The following is a 24564-nucleotide window of genomic DNA, read 5'->3' as shown; positions in this document are numbered from 1 at the left end:
AGATGGATCGGTTTTCTATGTGTCATATACCTTATCCTAAACTTCCCGCTTGTGAATGCATGCATGTAGCTTTTTGGGGACAAGATATTAGAGAGATTAAGCAACACGTTCACACCAAACGTTTGACTAAAATTTGCGCTTTGCCAAAAGTGGAAGAAACTCGTTTGATATGAGCTCATTTCTTGCGTGTTAGCAGCAGGTATCAAGTGGCTCAGTTTTCAAATGAGTGAGACGACTTAGAATAACATAATTTTCATGCTTTTAGGACAAACAGCAGCCCGGCATCGTTTCGCGATGCTTGATCTCTCTATTCCCCTAAGAATCGCTCCTCTTGTGAAAGCAGCCTGTCCACACCCACACATATAAATGGTTTCCTTTACTTCGAAACAGCCGCGCGAGATTACTTAAACAAATTCATATCCTAAAAAAAAGGCGAAACCAAAAGAAAAATCATTCACCGGAGAAAATGTTCGGATAATTATTTCCAAAAGTTTATGAACGCGGGCTTACTTATTTCCAAAAGACTTCTACCCCCTAGTTGAGAACACAGGAAATGGAAAAAAATCATTGATCGCTTCCGGCAATTCTACTTTTCAATAAAAATGCAAAACCTCACAAAAAGCACCTTTTTGATTTGGGATATACACCCAAAACGAAAAATACTTGAGCATTTTTTCGATCTCAAATGAGTTTATAAAGCTTGACAAAAGTACCACTTTTTTTCAGATTAAGATATTCTTGAAGTTTTCTCAAGTTTCTCTTTATATCACTTTTTACGAAAAAGTCAGTGACAAGAAATTTCTCCTGACAAGAAATTCAGATCCCTGTTTTTTTGAACAGTAAAATTGCTGGAAGCGATCACTGATTGTGAAAACCACCGGCTGATATGGTTCAGAAATTACGCCTTGCAAAAATTAAATGAATGAACTTTGTTTACACGTCGTTGATTCATGGGTCTTCATACACAAGTACGCGAAACGTTTGTCACAAGACAATGCACAAATTATGGCAGTTTCGGGGGTTGAAGCTGAATAATGAATAACGAGTATAAATAAAAAATGAATAATGAATAATTGGGTCTGTAAACGTCGGAATAATGAATAACGCAGTTGGATGCCAGTGGAATAATGAATAACAACAATGAATAATGAATAACCTACAAAAATTTAAAAAGAATAATGAATAATTCGAACAAAACACACAAATAATAATAAATAATCGTGGTACAGTTATTCAGCTTCCATCCGCGAGGCAGTTTGCATTACATTGACAGTACGTTTAAGATTAATTTTCACGTTCTTACGAAAAATTATCGTGTTTGCTAACCTGGTAACCAGAGATGTGTGCGCAGCAGCTGTTGAGGGCAGAAATTTGTCGTTATTCAGCAATCAACACTGAAGCAAAAGTTCCCGGGCGGAAAGTTTTTTAGAAATGATAAGAGAACAGACCCAGTCGAAATTACAAAAAAAACTTAAATTATAATAAAACGTAACAGCACAAATTGAAGGTGAAATTCAGAATAGAAAGAAATATATATCAATGATAAAACAAAGGTTTTCTTTGAAAAGGTAAAACTCAAATATTAGGAAGAAAAATGCTAAATTCTCCGTGTACCTCTTCAGTTTTGAAACTGATGTGCAGTAAGCAGAACAGCTGCAAAGCCAGTTTTTAATCGGTATTGCCTGAAATATTAACAACATCGACTTGAAACTTAAGTCAAAACAATTGGGCCAATAAGAGAGAGTTGACATCCTAATAGTGTAATAACATTTCTCATTATGCATTCCGCCCTTCTAGCAACCTTAAAGAAAGTATTTTTTGTCAAGGAACGTCTAACAAGAAGGCGTAGCAAAATACTTTGCTGGATAGGCTAAGAAAAATGTTGGGAAAGCAAACGATAAGAAGAGGGCTTCATGGCGCATATTTGGTTCTGTTGTTTTTTCAAGATGTCAACGCACAGTCCTTATCAACACCCTTGCATGAAAGCACTGCAGCTAACACGACTCCGTCTAGTCGAGCTACGGTTACACCTCGAAAGGAAAGGTCCAACCTCTGTAATTTTAGCCAGCTTTCCGTCTGTTGGCGTCCTAGCCCGCCGTATATCATGAACGATACCAAAAGCGGTCAGATGAAAGGAATATTTGACGAAGCAATCAACAAGATCATTTCTGTGTGTTGCGATCAAACCAAAAACAGTTCGTGGTTGAAGTACAAGTACGAAGCGTCGAGTTTTTCTGATCTAACTGAATGCATGTATAAAGATTTTGATATCGTCCTTCCTATAGTTCCTTCACAAGTTGAAGCCAATCCATACATCATGAAGCGTTCCCTAAGATTAATTCAACCTCCCGGAATAGCTGTCATCAAGAATGGAAGAAAGCTGGAGGAAGAAGCAACATCGAATGTTTTGAAAGAACTAAGCCAGTACTGGACTGTCCTTGTGTTAGTTGTTCTTTTGAGTTTAATATTTGGAATTCTCGTCTGGCTATTGGTAAGTATTCCTTCCTTTTATTTTATTCCGCTAAATTAAAACTGAAAGAGAAGACATCAAATGCAAGGGGAAGTCTGTTGTCGCATTAATTGCAACAACAACATACGAAGAAAAGGAACTTTCAAGGAGTAAAACTCGCTGAAACCAAACAAAGAAGTTTTCAAAAGTGGGATTGAATGGTAGCTTGAAAATAAAACTCCAGATGTTGGTTTTGGAGGAGAGGGGAAAACTAGAGTATATATATATATATATATATATATATATATATATATATAATATATATATATATATATATATATATATATATATTAATCCTTATTGCCCCCAATGGAGCATAGGGCCGCAAAAGTGTCTCTTTTTCACCGGGTCTTGTCTTTCGCAATTGCCTGTGTCTCTCCCCATGACAAACCCATCTCACTAAGTTCAGTTTCCACTGTCTTCCTCCAGGTGGTTTTGGGTCTTCCCCTTTTTCTTTGCCTGCAGGTGTCCACCTAAGGGCAACCTTGGGTATCCTCTCCGACGACATTCGTAAGACATGTCCCAGCCATCTACGCCGGCGTTTCTTGATTTCAAGATCCATACTTGTGCACCCAGTCTTCTGGTACAGGTCATTGTTGGAAATTTTGTTGGGCCAGAAGATGTTGCAGATCCTTCGCAGACAGCTGTTGTGAAAAACATTGACTTTATTTATGTTCCTCTTGACAATTCTCCAGCGTTCAGAGCCGTACAGTAGCACAGATTTAACGTTACTGTTGTAGATGCGCACTTTAGTCTTAATGCTGTACTGCTTAGACTTCCAGATGTTTCTAAGTCTACTAAATGCTTTGTTAAGCCTAGCCTTGATGTCCTTCTGGGCACTGTTATCTGTACTGATCACACTCCCGACATAAGTAAAACTCTTCAGTATGTTCCAACGGCTCTCCATCGATGTTGATTGGCCTTGATGCGTCGGAGTTGACACACATAATTTTGGATTTCTTTTTGCTGATGATCAGTCCCGTTTACTTGGCAAAACTAGAGTACCTGGAGAAAAACCTCTCGGTGCAGAGTAGAGAACCAACAAACCGTCAACCGACATTTGACACCGAGTCTGGGAATCAAACCCCGGGCCACATTGGTGGGAGGCGAGTGCTCTCGCCACTGCACCATCCTTGCACCACCTGGAATTTTTTATTTATTTTTTTTTTTTGCACCCCTGCAAAAAAATTAAGGACGGTGCTTACTATTGTTATTTCGCATACGTTCTGCGCATTTTGAGATACTCAGATTTCCTATGGGTGGTGCTTATTTAACAGGAATATTTTTGTGCGGTTCAAAACTGAGAGGAAAAAGCCGAACTTAGCAAGTGATCTTGGTATCCAGAAAGAAAATCGGGGGTAACTACGCATTTTTCAGAGATAATAAATCTTCGATTTGTAAAAGAACGCCATACATTGCTTTGTATTTAAAAGCTTTTTACACAAATATTGTTGATTATCGTCGAAAATGCGTGGTTCCCCCCGATTTTCTTTTTGGATTTCAATAAGATCTGCTTTTCCCGCATATTCAGTAAACCGCGCAAAAATACCTTTCAATTAGTAGGCACCGTCCTGAATTAATAAATTTCCTGCGGACAAGTCTTCTTTTGGGTAAAGTTCAACACATTCTAAGACATTTTAGATAATCACAGTTAGGATCGCTATGAAACCGAAAACGAAAGGAAAGCCTGAAAGATTCCGGCTGGAATGAGATTTAATTATGGGCTTCTCTCTTCAACTAAATGGTTTGACGATCAGTGCACTTCCAATAGACCATATTCGTATTCTCGGTATTGCACTGGAACTAGCTTGCAATGGAGACTAATGCGGGGGAATATACTAGAAAGAATTTGCATTTGAGAAGATTCCCCCGCATTAGCCTCCATTGCAAGCTAGTTCCGGTCCAATACCGAGAATATGAAAATGGTCTATTGCTATAAAGAGGCTCCTACGAGCCACGAGAGACTCGTCCCAATCCCTGACTCAATGCCATACGCGGGTTGAGTTTGTTAGTTTTTTGCTCTGAGAGAGGTCTTTCCTCGGCATCTCCGCTTTTCCTCTTGAGTAAAAAACCAGGAGCTCGTGTTTAAACCCAAAGCAACTGACGGTTTGTTTTCTGGCAGACACATTCCGTTAAACTCAAATTGTTTCTCGTAGGATTGCAGAGCAAACACTGAAGAATTCCCCAAAGAGTTCTGGCGTGGTTCTCTTGAAGGAATTTGGTGGGCATTCGTTACCATGACAACAGTTGGGTAAGTCAATGAAAACTTTGGTTGAAACACAAGCTTCAGCATTGAGTTCCGTCAGTTTGAGTCATTCAATAAGATCCTTTGGGGATGAGTCCAGACTCCCTTAGTGGTTGGTGTTTTCATCTTACTGCGCGTGTACTGAAAAAAATTACCAGGCACTCGATATTCTCGGTTTTCAGCTGACGTCATAACTTTATGCAAATTAGGTTTCCGCCATTCTGGTGCCCCTGATTATAGGGAAATGTATGACAGTTTGAGCGCTCACGTTCGAAGTCTTCAAATAATTCATCTTTCCAATGGATATTTCCCAAGAAAGCGACCCAAAATCATTCGACGAGGTACCAGTACTTTCATCCTACCCAAAAAAAACCTCGAAAGCCACGTTCGAGAGCGCTATTTGAAGAAGATTTTCTGTCGTTTGCGTAGACCCAGCGGCCATACGGAGCGATCAGTTTGGCTCCTCTAGAAGTCTCAGACTTGCTTTCCTAGTTAGTTTTAGAGACAAGCTACTATACAAACAAGCAGTTTAAGGCCTTCAAAATTTTGAAAGCGTACAACCAGATGATTTCTGGTTTCGTTGCGTCCGTTTAAGCAAGGGAAGGAAATCGCGGGCAAGATTGTTGTTGTTTGTGGCGAAGGTGACTCGGAAGTTTGACACTCGGCGTCGACCTTATCTGTATCAGTTTCCAGTTGGATTTCTTTTAATACCTTCGCTAACTGCTATGGCCGCCAGATGAGAAGAAAAGGCCTCCTCATTCCCTTTGTTTCGATGATTTCCCTCTTCTTCTGTCAAAGTACTTGGTCGATTAGAGTCTCAGTCCTTCACCTTGAGAAGGTGAGAAGCTTTTTTCCTTCGAAATTCGTCCGATTTCCTTCAAACTCAGTCAATTTGGGCGCTCCACCCCTCGCATTCGCCTGTCGAATTTCAACGAAATCGAATAAAACGCCTCCGAGTTAGACATTTGCTAACCGGAGTATCACAAACGCCTGATACTCAGGTTAAATTCACCTCATTAAATATTCAAAACCGGAGCACCTCATTTGCATCGGGCATATTTAATGAGATGAACTTTCGAAGATGAATTTCTCCGCGACGTTGTGGTTTAATCGGTCGAAATTGAGCACACTTGTTCGAGGGGTTCAAGCGCTTCGGTGGTGTGAATTGGGAAGACATCGGTGGAAACCCGGCCGAGAAACGCTTTATCGAAAAAAAGCCAACTTTCGAAAAATTCTGACTCGCTCGCCTTTTACCCTAAAACCCTGAACCAACGCGTGCTAAATCGTTAACCGTTACTGGCAATCACCGCAAAAGCTTTAATTGCTAAACCTGTAAAGACAATTTCAGCAAAATAAGTCCAACCCCACACTTAAAGTTAAAATCTAACATTAAACCGTGAGGCAATCGCTACGAAAGCTTTTAAATTGTCCTTTGTTCGTTGTATCTGTCCCAGAGTAAGGCAGCCTTCCCAGAAACAAAGTCTTTCGATTTCGTGTCGTCTCGGCTTATCTGTGAAATCCACGCGTTTCGGCGATCTTCTGTTAGCTGATTATAACTTTCACCGTTCTTATCAACAACGATAGGTATACGGAATAGACTAATACCTTCCTTGTTTCCAGATTTTACTCCACAGCCAGGTATTATACAGAGAACCATCGCACTACAACTCACTCACATCTCTCTCTACGCGTCTCTGTTTACGATTCGAGGGGCTCCACAATGGCGGTTAACGACGGTTGTCAAGGACTAAGGTCACGTGGGTGAAAACCAAGAATTGAACAGCTGTTCAGTACACGAACCTGTCTTTTTTACTTTTCCCACTGAACTAACTTTGTCGTTAAGTTCCGAGGCACTTTATTTATCCCTTAATATCCTGTATTTAGTCATGCCTTTTATATTTTAGGTATGGAGACAAAGCACCCCGATTCTTGTTGGCGCGGATTGTCAGTGTGATTTGGATGTTTGTGAGCATCATTTTGATGACGTATCTAACAGCAATTATGACAACATCTCTAACCTTTGGAACTCTGACAGACAACAAAATTATTGATCAGAAAACGGTTGGTTACACTCTTTAAATATTTACGATGTATGCCTCGACTACTCAACCAAACGAACACAGTGATAATATCTAGAGGCTTTGGCAATCCACGCCAACGTGCCATTTATTCATCTTCCAAAACTATAACAAGGTTAAATGTCAATTTAAGTAAACAAGGTCCCCAAGTCCAGACACAAAATCCGAGAGCCCATAAAAAGGAGGCTACAACTCCAATACTAAATCTATGTGACGGAATTTTCATAGATCAAGCTATTCTTAGCTGAGTTCTTAAATAAGATTTGGTTTGCGCCAGTGACCATTCTCAATCACATGGAAAATAATTTCTCATGCATGACTTGTGATTTGCTGGAAAGGTCTGGTTTCGCGGGAAAACCAATCTAAAAATAACTCAATCTGTAAAAACACCGTTCCACAAATACAATGACTGTTGTCCCACAAATACAATGACTGCTGTCATGGGTTTCCTAACGAAAACCTTTCAAACCCAGCAGTTGAGAATGGGAAACGTTTCTACCCTGGGAGTTTTAGGTTTTCTTCATTATTTATGGAAATCGGCACATAGGGTCACATAGGACCCCGAAGATTTAAGCATTGTTTTCATCTTACCACAGCTCGGCGCTTTGAATGGAAGCCAAGAATACTCTGAAGGATGGAAAGAGGGAGCAATGGTCAAACGTAAGAGATTATTTGACAAGCCACAATAGTAAGGCGTATTGTTGCTTTGAGAACCTGTAATTATAGTTATTGATGCTCGCATTTTGTTCCAATCTCTTAGCACTCGTAAGACCCAAGAGAGCGAATCATCCTCGTTGGATGCTTACTTTCCCCTCGTTTTCTGTATTTGTGGCGCCCTCTCTCGTTACTTTTATAACGAGGTTGCTATCTCGTGGAGTAACAAAGTTGAAGCACGATTTTACTAAGATGATTTAATTGCATGCTCGTGTACCGAGTACGAATGCTGTATATCTAAATCTCTTTAGTACGTGTCACGTTAAGGTTTTTGGTGCGAACGAGATGCTACGGCAAACGACTTAACGCCCAAAAGCAGTAATAGGCACCTTGAGATCTACGTCGACGACAACCGGCCAGAAAACAATCATGATATCATTGGTTAAAAGAGCATTAACAATCGTGCTGCACGTGTCACACGGATTTTAGCACATATTTGTGCTGTACTCTGCATAACGATGGCGTAAAATCACCAAATTTTAGGTTTTGACGACAACTAAGAGCATGTGAAAGAAAATCTTTCATTTTTTTTTTAGGATACTTCCCCCAGATTGTGCGACGTGAACTAGATAGACTAATTGCGAAAGACTTATCAAAGAGCAAAGTTACATTTTGAGGTGACGTTTTCGGACGTTGCCGTCGGAGATGTTAAGGTCCGTAATATTAGTCTATGGGTCAAAAGAGGGGAACTAAATGTGCAGCACGTGCGAGGCGCATTTGTGTACATTACCGTACTTGTCAAAACAACAACTTAAAATGAGTAAGTTTAAGGGCCGATTTACACGGTGCGATTTTGGCGTATGCGACAAGTTCACGACAGGCCTACGACATCACTTACGATTGTCGTAACGTTTTAAAACATGTTTTAAAACGCTACGACACTTTCTCTCACGTACACAACAATCGTAAGGCGCAAGTTTAATACACGATTCAATTTTTGTCGCATGCAGCAAGCTTACGGCAGGCCTACAACTCGTTTACGATTGTCCCGTACGTAAGGATAATGTCGTAGCATTTTAAAACATGTTTTAAAACGCTCCGAATGGTATCGTAGGTCTGTCGTAAGTTTGTCGCATGCGCCAAAAATCGTACCGTGTAAATCGGCCCTAATTTAAGGTTTTGGCGACATGTAACCAACAAGACAACGCGCGGTCTTCCCTCTCCTTTCAGAGTACCAAGATATAAAGGATCTCGCTGAAGGTCTTGCTAAAGACGAAGTTGACGGATTGCTGTTAGATGCGTTTACTGCAAATTACTTGATTAACAACGACTGGCAAAACAGACGCGATTTACGTCGGTTCGAAAGAGTGAAAATCTTGGATCGTCTATTTTCTATCAGAGTTTTTCTCCCACTTCCAAAAGAAGATAGGCGACGTCTGGAAATTTGTGTTCGACGAGGCAGCGAGGAATACTTCAAAACGGACATTGCTTACAAATACATGCTTCCAAACATTGTAAGTATAATGTCTACTGAAAGATTGAGAAACTCGATCGCCTATACATCTGACCCGGCCCAGCTATTTAAAGAGTGGATAGCGCTATCTACCGGATAAATCACTGAATAGTCATATTCCCGGCCGATAGCGCTATCCATCGTTTGAACAACTGAAGGACTCAGGCGCGGATCCAGGATTTTGAAATGGGGGGTGAATTTTTGTAATAATGTAATAGAACCAAAGCCTGGTTGAGGTGTTTGAGGGATAAGAAAATAAAGAAAAAAAAAGAAAGAAAGAAGGGGGGCTCAGAAAAAGGGGGGTGAAAATTCACCCATTTCACCTCCCCTGGATCCGCGCCTGGGACTGAACGTAAATCAACTTTTTAAAGTGACTTAATATAGGAAAAACAAATAAAACCGATTGCTTCAACATTGTAGCCGAAAGAAATCGATAAAGCTAGAAACGCTTAATTTAGACAATCAAGATAAAATCGATAAGAAGTAAATAAAAGTAATGAAAGAAATAAATTAAACGATTGATAGGGAAAATAGAGCCTTACGCATGCGCTAGACGTCATTCGAGACCCCGAAGATAAAATAAATTACGGAAAAAGGACAGAGTTCTCACTAGACCCTGGCGTTGCCTTCAGGCCTTAGCGAATCCGAACTAAGCCTTTTTGTGTCATATCGTTTCTTGTTCTTCGGCCATCGAAACTTAATAATGAGAAATATAATACTACACATAGTGGTGATAAACATGGCAAAGCAATGCCTTTTTACTATGATCTTGACCACAATATACACTTTCAAAAGTAACCGTTTTAATTTTGAAAAAACCATGATATATTAATTTCGAAGGATCTGAGTCCATGGTTTGTTATGACAGTTACGTTTGAAAATGAATGCTACAACATGTTTGTTCATAATATTACGACGCTTCTTCATGTTCATAACCGCTGTTTATATTTCGTTGTTTAGTAAGCTTTTTATCTTTATTAAACGTCTTTTTGTTTGCTTAGGATATTGGACAAAGCAACCCATGGAACCAGCGTTTATATTTATTTAGGTCGACCGAGCCACTTTTTCGGAAGAGTCTATGTTTGCTGCTTGGTATACTAGCCGCTTTCATTGTCATTGGTTTGGCATGGGAATTGGTCAAGAGGCAAAGAATGCAAACATTCAGAGTAAACAAAAATGGTAAGGCAAGAGTTCCCTGCTAACAGAGGTTTCTTTCCCAGGTGATCTGGTGACGTAGTTTGGAGGACTGGAAAGAACATTTTTAACGCCGTATCCCACAACCGCGCGCGGCCTTAGGTTTTGTTTCCGAATTTCCTGCAGTATTTCCATCGCCAAAACTCAACAGATCATTCGGTGTCTCCCACATTCCTGTTACTGAATGAACATTCAAGTGGAAACCACCGAGATCTAACCCCTCCTCTGCCATGTTGATGTCGGAAATAACAGTCAAGGCCGCGCGCGGTTGTGGGATACGGCGTTAAAATTTTTCTCCCCAGTCCTCCGAATTACGTCACCAGATCACCTGGTCCCTTTGGTTTCGCTGGACTGACAATTACGGGAAAAGAGACCATTTGCGGCAGTTACTTAGTGACCGTATCATCACTTGACATCTGACGTGACGCTTAAGGGACACCATGTTACCCGCGGACTCAATAAATAGCAGCGGAATTATTGTAAAGAAATGCGCATGACACAGCTGGCTCATGTCACAGTCGGCAAACATATCAGGGAGCATGCGCTTTAAAACAGGTCGCGGATGGCGGTTGGATCAAAGCCGAAGTTTCTAAAAAGGCCCCAAGGCGCAGTTTTCGATGGCGCGCGGCAATGTTTTAGCCAATTATCAAGTTCCACAGCAATCAAGTGATTTCTGTTGGCACTGAACCGACCACTCAGTGTTACGCACTACTTCAAACTCGTTCTTCAAACTCGCTACTAACTTTCTATGAACTTAGTAACATCACTTGTCGCCTAAAATTAGTTTTTTTCTTCCCGAAAGGTCCCACAAGGCCCATCGAGATGAACGCACTACTCACAAGGAGAGAATTAAAAGACATAGTGGACAACATTGATGAAGTTGAAAGGTGTCTTGATAAGATTTTGGAGGTAAAAGAGGCTTATAACAACCTGGACGACTGCTGGAGTGCCGGCAACGAAAGTCAAAGGGAATCATGTTTGATAACATCGGTGGGAAATCACTCAACAAAGACGTAACGTTTCTTCTTGTGGTCGCTGGGTAGCGCGCGATATAAAAAAGAGAGGCCTTGGAACTATGCAGAAGACATGAAGGGATCGAGACAATACAAGCAAGAGTTTTCCCATAAGATTTTTTATACCATGTAGTTTTAGAAAAAATCTTGATTTTGTTAATTGAAAAAAATGATTGATCCTTTAATGGCATTGCAAAGAGCCATGCAAAGCGCGGGTAAGATCGACGTAGATGTGGGACTCATGCTAGAGATATTTTGGAATTATTTTCCATCGGAGCTGTTCACCTACCATGAACTTCACATGAAACTCCAGCGTGCGATGTAAGAACCACAAAGAACATACGCACCTTAATTATGCTAAACGTTAAATAAAATTTTAGAATTAATGTCTCGACTCAGTTCACTTTAATAGTTTGCCAGTGAATGCAATTAGTGTAAATGTTATCATCAGTTTCTTTGGGAGGGGCTGCCAAAGCACCCCGTGGGGCCCCCTCTAGCTATGCGTCTACAATCCTAGGATTCCTTGTCAAGCACCCTTTGTTGCAAAAAAGCGGCAACATCGCTTCCGAGACGTTATTAGACTGATGCACAATTGGGATGAAGTTTAGACTACTGGACTCTTCAAATTTTCTTAAAATCCTGCTATACATATGGACGCTTTTTATGATCCATCTTTTATTTAATCGTGAATCAACCACAAGTTCATTATTAACGCTGAGTGGCACACAAAGTAAGCCTACAATTGTAGCCTAATAATGAATCTGTTATATTCATTATCATGGTAGCATCAAAATTTGTTTATCTCATTTTTTAATGCTGTATATAAAGCACAACAGCAAGTTGGCGTGCAAATGACAATAGGTAATGTATACACCAAAGAATTTCAACATCATTTACCTGTCTTTGAATTAGACAGAAGTTACCAAAAAAGGTTGTTCTCTTAAGGTGAAATGCCAATAAAAGACAACTTTTACTGAATGTTGTCAGTTGTCTCTTGCTGTACAAAAATCACCCATGCTGATGCAAAAGACTAATTTCTCAAGTAGTTTCAATGTTGTTTCCTGTGGTTTACTCATTATGTTTGTGACAGCCTACCAAACGCCGCCCTTCACTAAACATCGCAATTTCAGGCAGCGTTTAGACGAACTCAGTTTCACATCGACACGGTTTGACTTCGTAACCACGCCAAAATCGATGAGGTTTGGAATTGTTTACACGGAACCGTTTTCGCCAGTAAATCCAAGACGTGACGGCATATACGCGATTTCCCTTGTAAAAATCATTGCACTCTGGGTGTCTGTAAAATACTAAAAAAAACCACTGGTACATTTTGAAAAAATGCCAGCGTATCTTGACAATATAAAACCCGAGTTCTGTTGAGTTCTATGGATCCCTGTGGAATTCTTTCTGACCCAAAAATCACGGGGCCACAACCTCCAAATCTGTGGTCCTTTCCCGGTATGCATGCATCAGAGCAAGAGAAGACAGCCGTTCCGTTTTCATAGCGGCACGCAGGTAGCGTTCCGGGGTGGCCGTTGAAACCGGCATTGTGAGGAGAATGGTGAGTACCGCATTTTCGTTTGGGTAGCGAGAGGTCTGGATTTGCGCTGTCAGGATCGCTGTGCTCTTACCAGGAGGAGAACATTGGCTGCCACTTCGTTTTCCATCGAAGGATCTCAGTATCATTATGATATTCTCTCTTCTCAGATGGATCGGTTTTCTATGTGTCATATACCTTATCCTAAACTTCCCGCTTGTGAATGCATGCTTGTAGCTTTTTGGGGACAAGATATTAGAGAGATTAAGCAACACGTTCACAGCAAACGTTTGACTAAAATTTGCGTTTGATATGAGCTCATTTCTTGGCTGTTAGTAGCAGGTATCAAGTGACTTTTCAAATGAGAGAGACGATTCAGAATAACATAATTTTCATGCTTTTAGGACAAGCAGCAGCCCGGCATCGTTTCGCGATGCTTGATCTCTCTATTCCCCTAAGAATCGCTCCTCTCGTGAAAGCAGCCTGTCCACACACACACACACACACACATATCGAAACTTTGAAACAGCCGCGCGAGATTAATTAAATAAATTCAGATCCTAAAAAAAAGGCGAAACCAAAAGAAAAATCATTCACCGGGGAAAATGTTCGGATAATTATGTCCAAAAGTTTATGAGCCCGGGCTTACTTATTTCCAAAAGACTTCTACCCCCTAGTTGAGAACACAGGAAATGAAAAAAAAATCAGTGATCGCTTCCGGGCAATTCTACTTTTCAATAAAAATGCAAAACTCCACAAAAAGCACCTTTTGGATTTGGGATTTACACCCAAAACGAAAAAATACTTGAGCATTTTTTCGATCTCAATTGAGTTTATAAAGCTTGACAATAGTACCACTTTTTTTCAGATTAAGTGGACTTTTTTTAGGATTTCTCTCCGATATTCTTGAAGTTTTCTCAAGTTTCTCTTTATATCGCTTTTTACGAAAAAGTCAGTGACAAGAAATTTCTCCTGACAAGAAATTCAGATCCATGTTATTTTGAACAGTAAAATTGCTGGAGGCGATCACTGATTGTGAAAACCACCGGCTGATATGGTTCAGAAATTACGCCATGCAAAAATTAAATGAACGAACTTTGTTTACACGTCGTTGATTCATGGGTCTTCATACACAAGTACGCGAAACGTTTGTCACAAGACAATGCACAAATTATGGCAGTTTCCATTACATTGACAGTTTAAGATTAATTTTCACGTTCTTACGAAAAATTATCATGTTTGCTAACCTGGTAACCAGAGATGTGTGCGCAGCAGCTGTTGAGGGCAGAAAATTGTCATTATTCGGCAATCAACACTGAAGTAAAAGATCCCGGGCGAAAAGTTTTTTAGAAATGATAAGAGAACAGACCCAGTCGAAATTACAAAAAAAACTTAAAATATAATAAAACGTAACAGCACAAATTGAAGGTGAAATTCAGAATAGAAAGAAATATATATCAATGATAAAACAAAGGTTTTCTTTGAAAAGGTAAAACTCAAATATTGGGAAGAAAAACGCTAAATTCTCCGTGTACATCTTCAGTTTTGAAACTGATATGCAGTAAGCAAAACAGCTGCAAAGCCAGATTTTAATCGGTATTGCCTGAAATATTAACAACATCGACTTGAAACTTAAGTCAAAACAATTGGGCCAATAAGAAAGAGTTGACATCCTAATAGTGTAATAACATTTCTCATTATGCATTCTGGCCTTCTAGCAACCTTAAAGAAAGTATTTTTTGTCAAGGAACTTCTAACAAGCAAGCGTAGCAAAATACTTTGCTGGGTAGGCTAAGAAAAATGTTGGGAAAGCAAACGATAAGAAGAGGGCTTCGTGGCGCATATTTGGTTCTGTTGTTTTTTCAAGACGTCAACGCACAGTCCTTATCAACACCCTTGCATGAAAGCACTGGAGCTAACACGACTCCGTCTAGTCGAGCTACGGTTACATCTCGAAAGGAAAGGTCCAACCTCTGTAATTTTAGCCAGCTTTCCGTCTGTTGGCGTCCTAGCCCGCCGTATATCATGAACGATACCAAAAGCGGTCAGATGAAAGGAATATTTGACGAAGCAATCAACAAGATCATTTCTGTGTGTTGCAATCAAACCAAAAACAGTTCGTGGTTGAAGTACGAGCACAAAGCGTCTAATGTTTCTGATCTAACTGAATGTATGTATAAAGATTTTGATATCGTCCTTCCTATAGTTCCTTCACAAGTTGAAGCCAATCCATACATCATGAAGCGTTCCCTAAGATTAATTCAACCTCCCGGAATAGCTGTCATCAAGAATGGAAGAAAGCTGGAGGAAGAAGCAACATCGAATGTTTTGAAAGAACTAAGCCAGTACTGGACTGTCCTTGTGTTAGTTGTTCTTTTGAGCTTAATATTTGGAATTCTCGTCTGGCTATTGGTAAGTATTCCTTCCTTTTATTTTATTCCGCTAAATTAAAAAGAGGATGCCTCAAATGCAAGGGGAAGTCTGTTGTCGCATTAATTACAACAACAACATACGAAGAAAAGGAACTTTCAAGGAGTAAAACTCACTGAAATCAAACAAAGAAGTTTTCAAAAGTGGGATTGAATGGTAGCTTGAAAATAAAACTCCCAGAAGATTAAGAAAATTGTGACACGATATGTTTCCAGCTGCTTAAAAATAAATATAAAGCACTTTCTTATTTTGTCGCTCAAAACATTGTCATTCGAAGAGAAGCCGCCAAATGGATTTTTTTCAGAATAAATGGGTGATTACAAAATTTAGGTGAACATAAGGGGAGATTTTTTTTTATTTTCATTAAAATTTACGGCGTGAAAACAATTATACATAAATAGCTCATTCATTTACTGAGGTACTGACTTTCCGACACCTTGCCAAACAATTTCATCTCATTTCTTAATTAAAGCTGCTCTGTATAAGGCCGAATTATTCTTAAAGGATTAACTATAAGTAACTTTAAAATAAAATAGTGATAGTCTCAGTTTAAAATGTTAAGAGTATTAAGAGTCCTAAATGATTTCAACAACAAAAGACCCCCAAAAATTTTGAATACTGTATTCTGATCTGTCTTTCTTTGGAGCTAATTGGGGTTTTTTTACGTCGAGGGTAGCTAGATAAACTTTAGAAAATGCCGGATGTAATTTTGGACAATTGTAAATCTCCTCGGATGAATATGAAAACCAGTCACGTAGTCAGTTTGTGATTAAAAACAACCCGATAACTATTTCAATCGCAACATAGTAGTCATATTGAACAAGCACGACCTGGCTCGAGCAAAGTAATTGCTTTGGCCAATCAAAAAGGATGGAATGGAAACAATCCGGTAAACCAATCAAAACTTGAAGTAATTGCACGTAGCCGACACAAAGCGCGGGAAAATGTGCACGCGCGAGTCACGATTGGTTATGGTTTCACTTCTGATTGGTTGAAAAAGTGGCGCGAGAACTTTGAGCCTATCACTGACTGAAGGAATCATAAACCAAAGTAATTATATAATTAATTTTGACACTCAATTGAAAACTGCTCTAACAATGTTGGCTTGTTGGAAACACGTCACTTTTGTCACTTCAGTCCGCCTCCGCCATTTTGGATTGCTCACGGTTGTTGGATTGCAGACTGGGCCCTTAAATGTGATTAGTCTTTGTAATACAACATTGTTGAAAGGGCGGCTACACCCTTCAACATTTGTTGTATGTCGGAGAAATCAAAACAATCTTCCGACAAAAATGTCGAACAAACGTCATCAAACATGCATGCTACACGTTCTAACATTGTTGATACAACAAATGTTTTATAACAAAGTTTGAACGTGTAGCCAGGGCTTAACAGTCTCGGCCTGGGCTAACAGTCTAACATCAATAAGAAAGCGAGGACTTTTTTTCATGATTGGACTAGTAGGGTGGGGAACTTTTAAAACTGGGAACCCCCCTCCCTATTTCAGCCTTTTCTCCGAAATAATGACTGGCTCTTTACCAACACAATACAAATGCAACAGAGCGCCTTCTCCCCCCCCCCCCCTTCCTCCTTAGGGAGGAGACAGGGTGCATTTTTATCGCTCATGCTTCTTACGTTATCTTCAGATAAGCAGAGAGTATGCTTTGTATAGTGCCGGTAGGAGCTGGTCACGGTTAAGTGAGATGGTTTTGCGTACAACTACCAGCACCTTACAAACAACTTATCGCCGAAACCAACAGAATAGTCAAATAGCGACAGAACTTCAGATCATTAAGGGATCTCGAGTGCCAATCCATACCTTCCCAAACAGCAAAATCACGGCTAACTAGACAGACCAATAACATCACGTTTCTGCTGACCAACGAGCACAAAGATTATACACGATTCACTGACACAACACAAATCACTTGGCTCCGAGGATGACTTCCGCTCAAGTTGTTGAAACGTCAATCAATAGGGAATTTTAGATCGGAGGACGAGGACAACTGCGAGTACGAGTTTTCTGTACTGAGCATGCGCATAAGGTTTGGAGGTCGAGATTTTTCGAAGTGCGCGTGCTCAGAACGAAAAGCTCGTACTCGCAGTCGTTCTCGGCTTCCGATCTAAAGACCCTTAATAGGGACCTTCTGATTGGAGGACGAGGACAACTGCGAGTACGAATTTTCCGTATTGAGCATGCGCATAAGGTTTGGAGGTCGAGATTTTTCGAAGTGCGCGTGCTCAGACCGAAAGCTGACTGGAAGAAGTTCCCTCCAATATACAGGCCCAAATATCTGGAACTTTGTAAATAAAAAAGTTAAACTATGTAATGTTAGCAAGGAAGGGTTTAAAGCAATACTTAGAAAGCACTCAAAAGACATTCTTAATTTTTCATTCAATAAGGAAGCTATTGTAATTTCAAACAAGAATGATGACTTTATTTATTATTGATCTTACGTATTCATCAAGTCCATCATTAAATTTATTTATTATTTCTTATTATTTATTTTAATCTATACCTGCTTACAGAAGTACTGTTATGGGGTATGTAGAGAGATGGGATACACTCTTTTTAGTGCCTCCCCTAGATGTCTTATCCTATTCCTATGGCAGCTTTCTTGTGATTAGGCATATGGAGTAATTGTAATTGTAATTGTCTTAGTCTATAATTTATTTCATATATTTTAAACAGTTTTACATAGCAGGTCCACATCAGCTGATAGCTGCCGATGCAACTATTACTTTTAGTAATTTTTGTAATTTTAACCTGCTTTATCCAATAAAGATCAGTCAGTCAGTCAGTCAGTCAGAAAAGCTGGTACTCGTAGTCGTTCTCGTCCTCCTATCTAAAGGCCCCTAATAGCGACCTTCTGATTGGAGTACTAGGACGACTACGAGTACGAGTTCTCAGCCATGAGCATGCGCACTTCGAAAAACGTAATGCGCGTGCCCAGTAAAGAAAAGTTGTACTCGTAGTCGTTTTCTCCAATCTGAAGGTCGTTAGTGTCACCAACACCACTACTCTCACATCTTTTGATTCGACTCTGTTCTGACAGACAAAATGCGTTTCACTCAAATTGTTTATCCCAGGATTGCAGAAAAAATACTGAGCAATTCCCAGAAGAGTTCTGGCGTGGTTCTCTCGAGGGTATTTGGTGGGCATTCGTTACCATGGCAACAGTAGGGTAAGTTTATGGCAATTTTTGGTGCAACACTTTTGTTAAGGCTTGGATCAGCCTTGTTTCCAGTGAGTTTTTAGTCTACTGCACTTGCACAGATAGAAAGTAAACAGCAAAACTGTAAAATGTTTGTTAAGTCATTGATAAGCGATCGATAATCGGTAAGAGATCAGTTATGTCGAAAGTACATTGAAAAACACGACGACTTTAGTTTAAATTATCTTTGTTTTGTATGGCGGTTTTTTCCACGTGATCGCCAGCTGCAAAGGGAGTATTGCCTTACAAAAAATTCTGCATGCATGGATAATTTTTTACCCCTTTTCGGTTGATAATAATAAAGTATTCTCGTTTGTCTCACGATGTGGTCACTTGTGATGTAGATCGCGACGTTTCCACTGCATACTGCTAGTCTTCATCAGACGATGATGTCGACTGGTTACACGTCACCTTTTAAACAGGATGCTCCGCTGTGATTGGTTGGTTTTCAGCAGCTGTGATTGGTGCATTTCGATCCTCGCTATTTCGGTGTGTTGTTCCTTCGGCGGTCCGCTGTCGTACAGTTCTCGTGTTGTTGTGCTTCTTGATCGTGGGCATCCATGCTTCCGGGATTTCTGTTCCACTATCCCTGTTGATGTTGTTAGGGTGAAGTCTTATGTGAATCGCCTCTTTGACCCGGCGTGTTTACCAATGAGGATCACGATCAATAAACGAAACGTCACGATCTACATCACAAGCGACCACATCGTGAAACAAACGAGAATACTTTATTATTATTGTACTTCACCACGATGAATAACAGCAACCTCTTCGATTATTTCCATTGGTCCGTCCCTAACAAGAATCTCAGTGGCTGTCGAAGCAAAGGGTTATTTTAATCCAATGGTTTGCACATTTAAATGGCTAGTAGAATGTTTATTCTCCGTTGCTTGAACCTTCCTTAATTTTTTTAAGTAATTAAGTCATTCCATGGTTTTTCATTGCGCAACCCTGTTGCGCATAATTTCTTGCGTCATTGGCGCGACACGTTGATAAAATGGCGGAAAAACATTGACGCCAAGCTTAAGGTCCGTGGCAACTATAGAAAGACAACCGCTGCCAAGGAAGCTTTTTAGTCAAAGAGCTCAACAAAGAGGTTCCATGGATGGTTCTATGAAGTACCTTCTTCAATGAAAATCTGACATCACTTCAATCTTAAGGCGCATGCAGTGAAAAGCGAATAAAAGCTCCCAGGAAACGAAAGGAAGAGGTGGTTTTTTCACCGGATGAGAACCGTCCCATCATTTTTCGTAAACTGTAGCATGGAAATTCTATTTGGACAAAAAATGGAATTGATATTTTGAAAAGTGTATCAGAGGTGGGCATTATGACAACATAATTGTTTTGAGAAATAACTTTTTAAAAAATCCCTGCTACAAATTTTGTCTTAGAATGTTTTCATACTGTTGCGTTAAAAATTTGTGAAAAACATAGACAACTCGCTGAGTTTTTAGACATTTTCTGTTTTGGTCACATGACTTACGAAATATGGTAACCGTTGTGAGACGAACCATACAAAGGAATGTTAAATAGAACACGTTTGGCAAAAAGGATTACTGTAGACTTAAAAGAATTCGAGAAATGACTATTTGAAGGGGTCCATAGCAACGGTTTGGTAGTTAAGAGTAACCCCCTTAATCCGTCAGGGAATCGCTATTTTCTCCTGAACGAGTATGGTGACCTCCATTTTTTATTTCGTAATTTTTGCCGAGAACGTTGTTTTCATGGGGTAGTTGCAAAAAAACAGCAAAAATCTACGGCCAGTTTCTTTGGCAATTTCATAAAATTGTACTGAAGGAGTCATTACCATTTTTCAGGTACGTACGTGAATTAACCATAGAATGACATCAGGCTGTGCTTTTTATCAGGGATTACATTTTAAAAATAGAGCTAAATTTGTCCAACATTGGTGATGCGCGGCAGTTGTCAAAGTAGTTTAAATAGGCATTTTCGTCAGTACAAGGAAGGATTACGTTTTTTGCAAACGTTGGCCGTGTAGCACTTATATTTGAACAGACTTAACTGATTAGAGTGTAATGTGAAGTGCTAAGTTTCTATCCCATCTGAACCATGTGATTTTCGTCAGTGCCGTACAATGGAAACAAACACGATGACCACCCTTTTTTATTACATTTTTATCATATATATAGCAAAGCCGCTAAACGATTGTATACCTTAAGGGTGCTTAAAAGAGTTGGTGTTGCTGGCAGCAATATTATCGGTGTTTATAAGTGCTCCATCAGATCTATACTTGGATACGCTGTCCCAGTGTGGCAAGATATTCCAGAGTTTGTCAGCTAAGTTAGAATCTATACAAAAAACAGTACTTAAGATTGTCTTGCCAGATCGTAGTTATTGGGAAGCTTTCATCATTTCTGATCTTGAAAGTCTTGAAAAAAGATGGTTTGATATTACTCGCAAATTTTTCCTCCACATGGAGATTGCGCACTTGTAATGAAGTTATGAATGTTGCATATAATCTTAGATGTGGTCATGAAAAAGTCTTTCCGCCCTTACATAAGAACCAAAAGAGCGAATGATTTTATAATATTACTTTTAGATTTTTTAGTTAGTTTTACATCTTGTATATTATTATAATATTGTAATAATTGTTAATTTTACCACTTGACAATTCAGTTGCATTTTACTGGAAAGAGTGGAATAAACGATTTATAGAGGATATTACATGGCCGCGCGGAGATACGAAAATTCTCTTCGAGTGTTGAAAAATAAAAACTGTGATCTATCATGGTTAGTGCGCTCGACTGCGGTCGAGTGGTTCGCGTCCTAGCGTCCTAACCCTAAAACCTGGACTAGCATCCCATCCAGGGGGGAGTAGAAATATTCCTAGTCGCTTCATGCTACAGAAACCGGAGATAAGCGCCGGCCTGATGGGCTTTCTAGGGTGGTAGCAGACTTGACCTTTACCTCTCAAAAGAGAGAAACGACTTAGCATTAGAGAATTTTCTTGCTTTTATGACAAGCACTAGCTTTTCGTTTCCCGTTCGTCTTTTCACGAAAACGCTTTGCTTAATCTCTCTATTAACAATGTTCGCTCAATGATGATCTCGATAGCTCCGGGTATTTTATTTGCACTTGACCCACAATCGTTGACCCCAAAAGAGACAATTTCAAGCGTAGATTGAAAGCAGTTTCCAAATCACTGTCGAAAGCTATTACGTGATTGCAATTGCTACGCTTAAGTGACTGGTTTAAAAATCTCGCGCCAGTTTATCCAACAATGAGAAGGAAAACCAATCGCGACTCGCACGCGAGCTTGTTCCCGCGCTTTGAGCAAGTTACACGGAATTGCTACGAATCTGGATTGGTTCATTGCGCTGTTTGCTGTGATTGGTCGAAGTAATTACTTTGGTATTTGCTTTACGACACTCGATTGAAAACCGCTCTAATGGGGATCCAAGGCCCCGACTAGGGAACTATACCCAAAAAGCGGTTTCCATATTTTCGGCGGGAATCGAACCTGCTGCCCCTTCCTCTCAGTTTTGTAAAGCCATTTCTCTCGCCTTTGCTTATCTTTTAGGTATGGAGATAAGGTGCCTCGATACTGGTTGGCTCGGATTGTCAGTGTGATATGGATGTTTTTAAGCATCATTGTCATGACGTACCTAACCGCAATCATGACGACATCTTTGACCTTTGGAACTTTGACAGACAATGGGATGGTTGAGAATAAAAAGGTACAGTAGGTTACATTCTCTAAGTATTTACTGCATGTGTCTCACTTATAGACTTTGGTGACCTGGGCAGTTAACTATTTTTGTTCTCACTACAGTTTGGTGTCTTGAATGGAAGTCACGAAAGCTCCGAAGGATTGAAAGAGGGTGCCATCATTCAAAGTAAGCGTGTTGTCACCTTTTGTGAGCGCTGAGTAAAGCTTTCACATGTGTCAGGAGCTCATTAAGAGGAGCCTCTATCTCCCATACTTGGCCTCGGAGTCAACCCTTTCCCGAGTAGATTTATTTATAGAACACCTTCCTTGGGAGATTCAGCACGCTCACTGTTGTAAAAAGCCAATCTCCCTTGGGACATTCAGCACGCCCACTGTTGTAAAAGCCAATCAAAACAGAGCTATCTCAGCGTCAAGGGAATTCTGATACTTTTCGCGGGAGAAACCTGTTCCTAAAAATAAATTTACTCGGGAAAGGGTTGACTCAAGAAATTAGAGGAGATAGAGGCTCCTCTTGATGAGCTCCTGCATGCGTAAAACTTGTTAGTTGGGTTCTCGCGTGGGATGAATGCTAACATGGACATGTTTAATTTTTGCTGTGAATGGGGTAGTTTTTTTTTTCTAACAGCAACGCCTGTTTTTTTTTTTTTTTTTTTTTTTTTTTCTATTTCTAGAATACCGAGATCTCGACGCTCTAGTCGCGGAGTTTGCTGAGAACAAAGTAGAGGGAATGCTTCTTGATGTGTTTACCGCTAAATATGTGATTAACAACGACTGGCGAAACTATAGCGATTCAATTAGGTTCGAACGAGTGAAAATCTTGGATCGGCCTTTTTCCATTGGATTCGTTTTCATCCCAAATTCAACAGAGAAGAGTCTTCTGGAAACATGTGTCAAACGAGGCAGCGGCGAGTATTTCGAAACGGACATTTACACAATAGCGTACAACTACGTACGCCCAGAATTAAACGTAAGTACAACGACTCTGAAAGAGTGGAAGACTGGCCAAAAAATTATTTCACCTTAACAGGAATCGAACCACTGGATCAGAAACTACATTTGACATTGTTATATACCTAGACTGTCGCTCAACAAAACGAGCATTGTGATTGGCTGATTCTTTGTCACGTGGCCCTGATCAAATTCAAATGTATCCCGACCAGGATACAATTTCGCAGTTGTTGCCCGCTCCGGATGTTTTGCTGCGATTGTTGCAGGAAAAGTCTAAATATATAACAAAGCACTTAATGTCTGGTCCCTCGGGAAACTAGTTAGTTTTGTTTTCCTTCGAGTCCTGATGTTTCCCGAGACTTCGTCTCGGGAAACATCAGGACTCTCGGGAAAACAAAACTAACTGTTTCCCTCGGGACCATACATTAAGTGTATAATAACTACACCTTCACTACACCAAGAGTAGAGTAGCATAGTCAGTTTAATTTTAACCAATCGACTGCTGATGAAATGATCCAATCAGATGTTAAGGCAAATTACTGCAGTCGGCACCAAGGGCGGGAAAACGTTTTTGACAAAGAAAGTGGCGCGAAATTTTTATCCACTCACTTATCGCGGTTATAAATCCCGGTTTATTTCAACTTAAAACAATTAATACCGATGATCAGACGGCGAGACACCGAGGATTGGATTGATAGCTGTCAGGATTTTTCTCTTGAGCTTTCAGTTGATTTTCCATACATGTCCAATATAGCTACAAATCGAGACTCATGGTACTTTGCATACAGGTCACATTGTGTCATAAAATGTCTCCCAAGCCAAAGAACTTCACGTACAGTTGGCTTCCAATAACTCGAACTCGTGCTAACTCGAACCAAAATAAATTTCCCCTGAGTTTCCGTCGTACATTTCAGTACCGCAATTTTACCCAGTACCTCGGAATCTCCAGCTAACACGAAGCAATGTTCGTTTCCCTTCAGGGTATTCTCTATATATTTTTACCTTTGATAACTCAGACCACCTCTCCGAGTACGTGACAAATTAAAAAAAAAAAAAACAATGTACTGCAGTCCAAAACATTCTATTAAGTTATTTTGAAGCAGCTCTGTAATCTTTGTCATTTTTTGCATTACAGTTAACTTCAGTGCTTGTATCTTCATAAAGGGTTCACTGCTTGACTCCTAACACCATATAACTCCAGCTTCCGATAACACAAACCTTTTTCAATTTCCCGTGAAGGTCCGAGTTATCAGGAGTCGACTGTATTACGCCTAAAACAACTCATGTGAATCTTGTGTAGCCGTGTTGAATAACCGTTACCTCTGATTGTCTGAGAATATCTTTTAGCTGCCAGGAGTAAATTAATTTAAGCTACGTCTCCTTAGGCATTTGAGCTAACTAAACCACTTCTTTTTTCAGGACATTGGACAAAGCAACCCATGGAACCAGCAATTAAACTTGTTTAAGTGCACGGAACCTCTTTTTTGGAATAGTCTGTATGCATTGTCGGCCACCTTAGCTTCTCTGCTTGGTTTAG

The 24564-nt window shown here is 40.0% G+C and overlaps 2 protein-coding genes across 2 annotated transcripts in view; both read left to right on the top strand.

Annotated features, from left to right (window-relative positions):
* Window positions 1–832: 832 nt before the first annotated feature.
* LOC137985332 (uncharacterized) lies at window positions 833–12163 on the top strand. The gene is made up of 7 exons (XM_068832917.1): window positions 833–2491; window positions 4666–4760; window positions 6659–6815; window positions 7429–7492; window positions 8717–9000; window positions 10001–10178; window positions 10996–12163. The coding sequence occupies exons 1-7, from the start codon at window positions 1880–1882 to the stop codon at window positions 11208–11210; spliced, it is 1605 nt and encodes a 534-aa protein (XP_068689018.1). The 5' UTR covers window positions 833–1879; the 3' UTR covers window positions 11211–12163.
* Window positions 12164–14410: 2247 nt separating this feature from the next.
* Window positions 14411–24564, top strand: part of LOC137985328 (uncharacterized) — a 12152-nt gene continuing 1998 nt past the window's right edge. Inside the window, exons 1-6 of the mRNA XM_068832915.1 lie at window positions 14411–15155; window positions 18264–18358; window positions 21930–22086; window positions 22182–22245; window positions 22751–23046; window positions 24447–24564. The exon at window positions 24447–24564 is cut by the window's right edge and continues 60 nt beyond it. Of these exons, the coding sequence (XP_068689016.1) occupies window positions 14544–15155; window positions 18264–18358; window positions 21930–22086; window positions 22182–22245; window positions 22751–23046; window positions 24447–24564 (1342 nt within the window). The 5' untranslated portion in view covers window positions 14411–14543. The remainder of the gene's footprint in view (window positions 15156–18263; window positions 18359–21929; window positions 22087–22181; window positions 22246–22750; window positions 23047–24446) is intronic.

Source organism: Montipora foliosa, chromosome 14, assembly GCF_036669935.1.
Source record: "Montipora foliosa isolate CH-2021 chromosome 14, ASM3666993v2, whole genome shotgun sequence".
Lineage (NCBI taxonomy): Eukaryota > Metazoa > Cnidaria > Anthozoa > Scleractinia > Acroporidae > Montipora > Montipora foliosa.
Note: the sequence above shows the minus strand (reverse complement) of the source record. Positions and strands in the feature narration are given on the sequence as shown.

Coding starts and splice junctions, on each gene's coding strand:
- LOC137985332 (XM_068832917.1), top strand. CDS start 1,880: ATGTTGGGAAAGCAAACGATAAGAAGAGGGCTTCATGGCGCATATTTG. Junction 2,492..4,665: donor GAATTCTCGTCTGGCTATTG/GTAAGTATTCCT, acceptor TGTTTCTCGTAG/GATTGCAGAGCAAACACTGA. Junction 7,493..8,716: donor AGAGGGAGCAATGGTCAAAC/GTAAGAGATTAT, acceptor CTCTCCTTTCAG/AGTACCAAGATATAAAGGAT.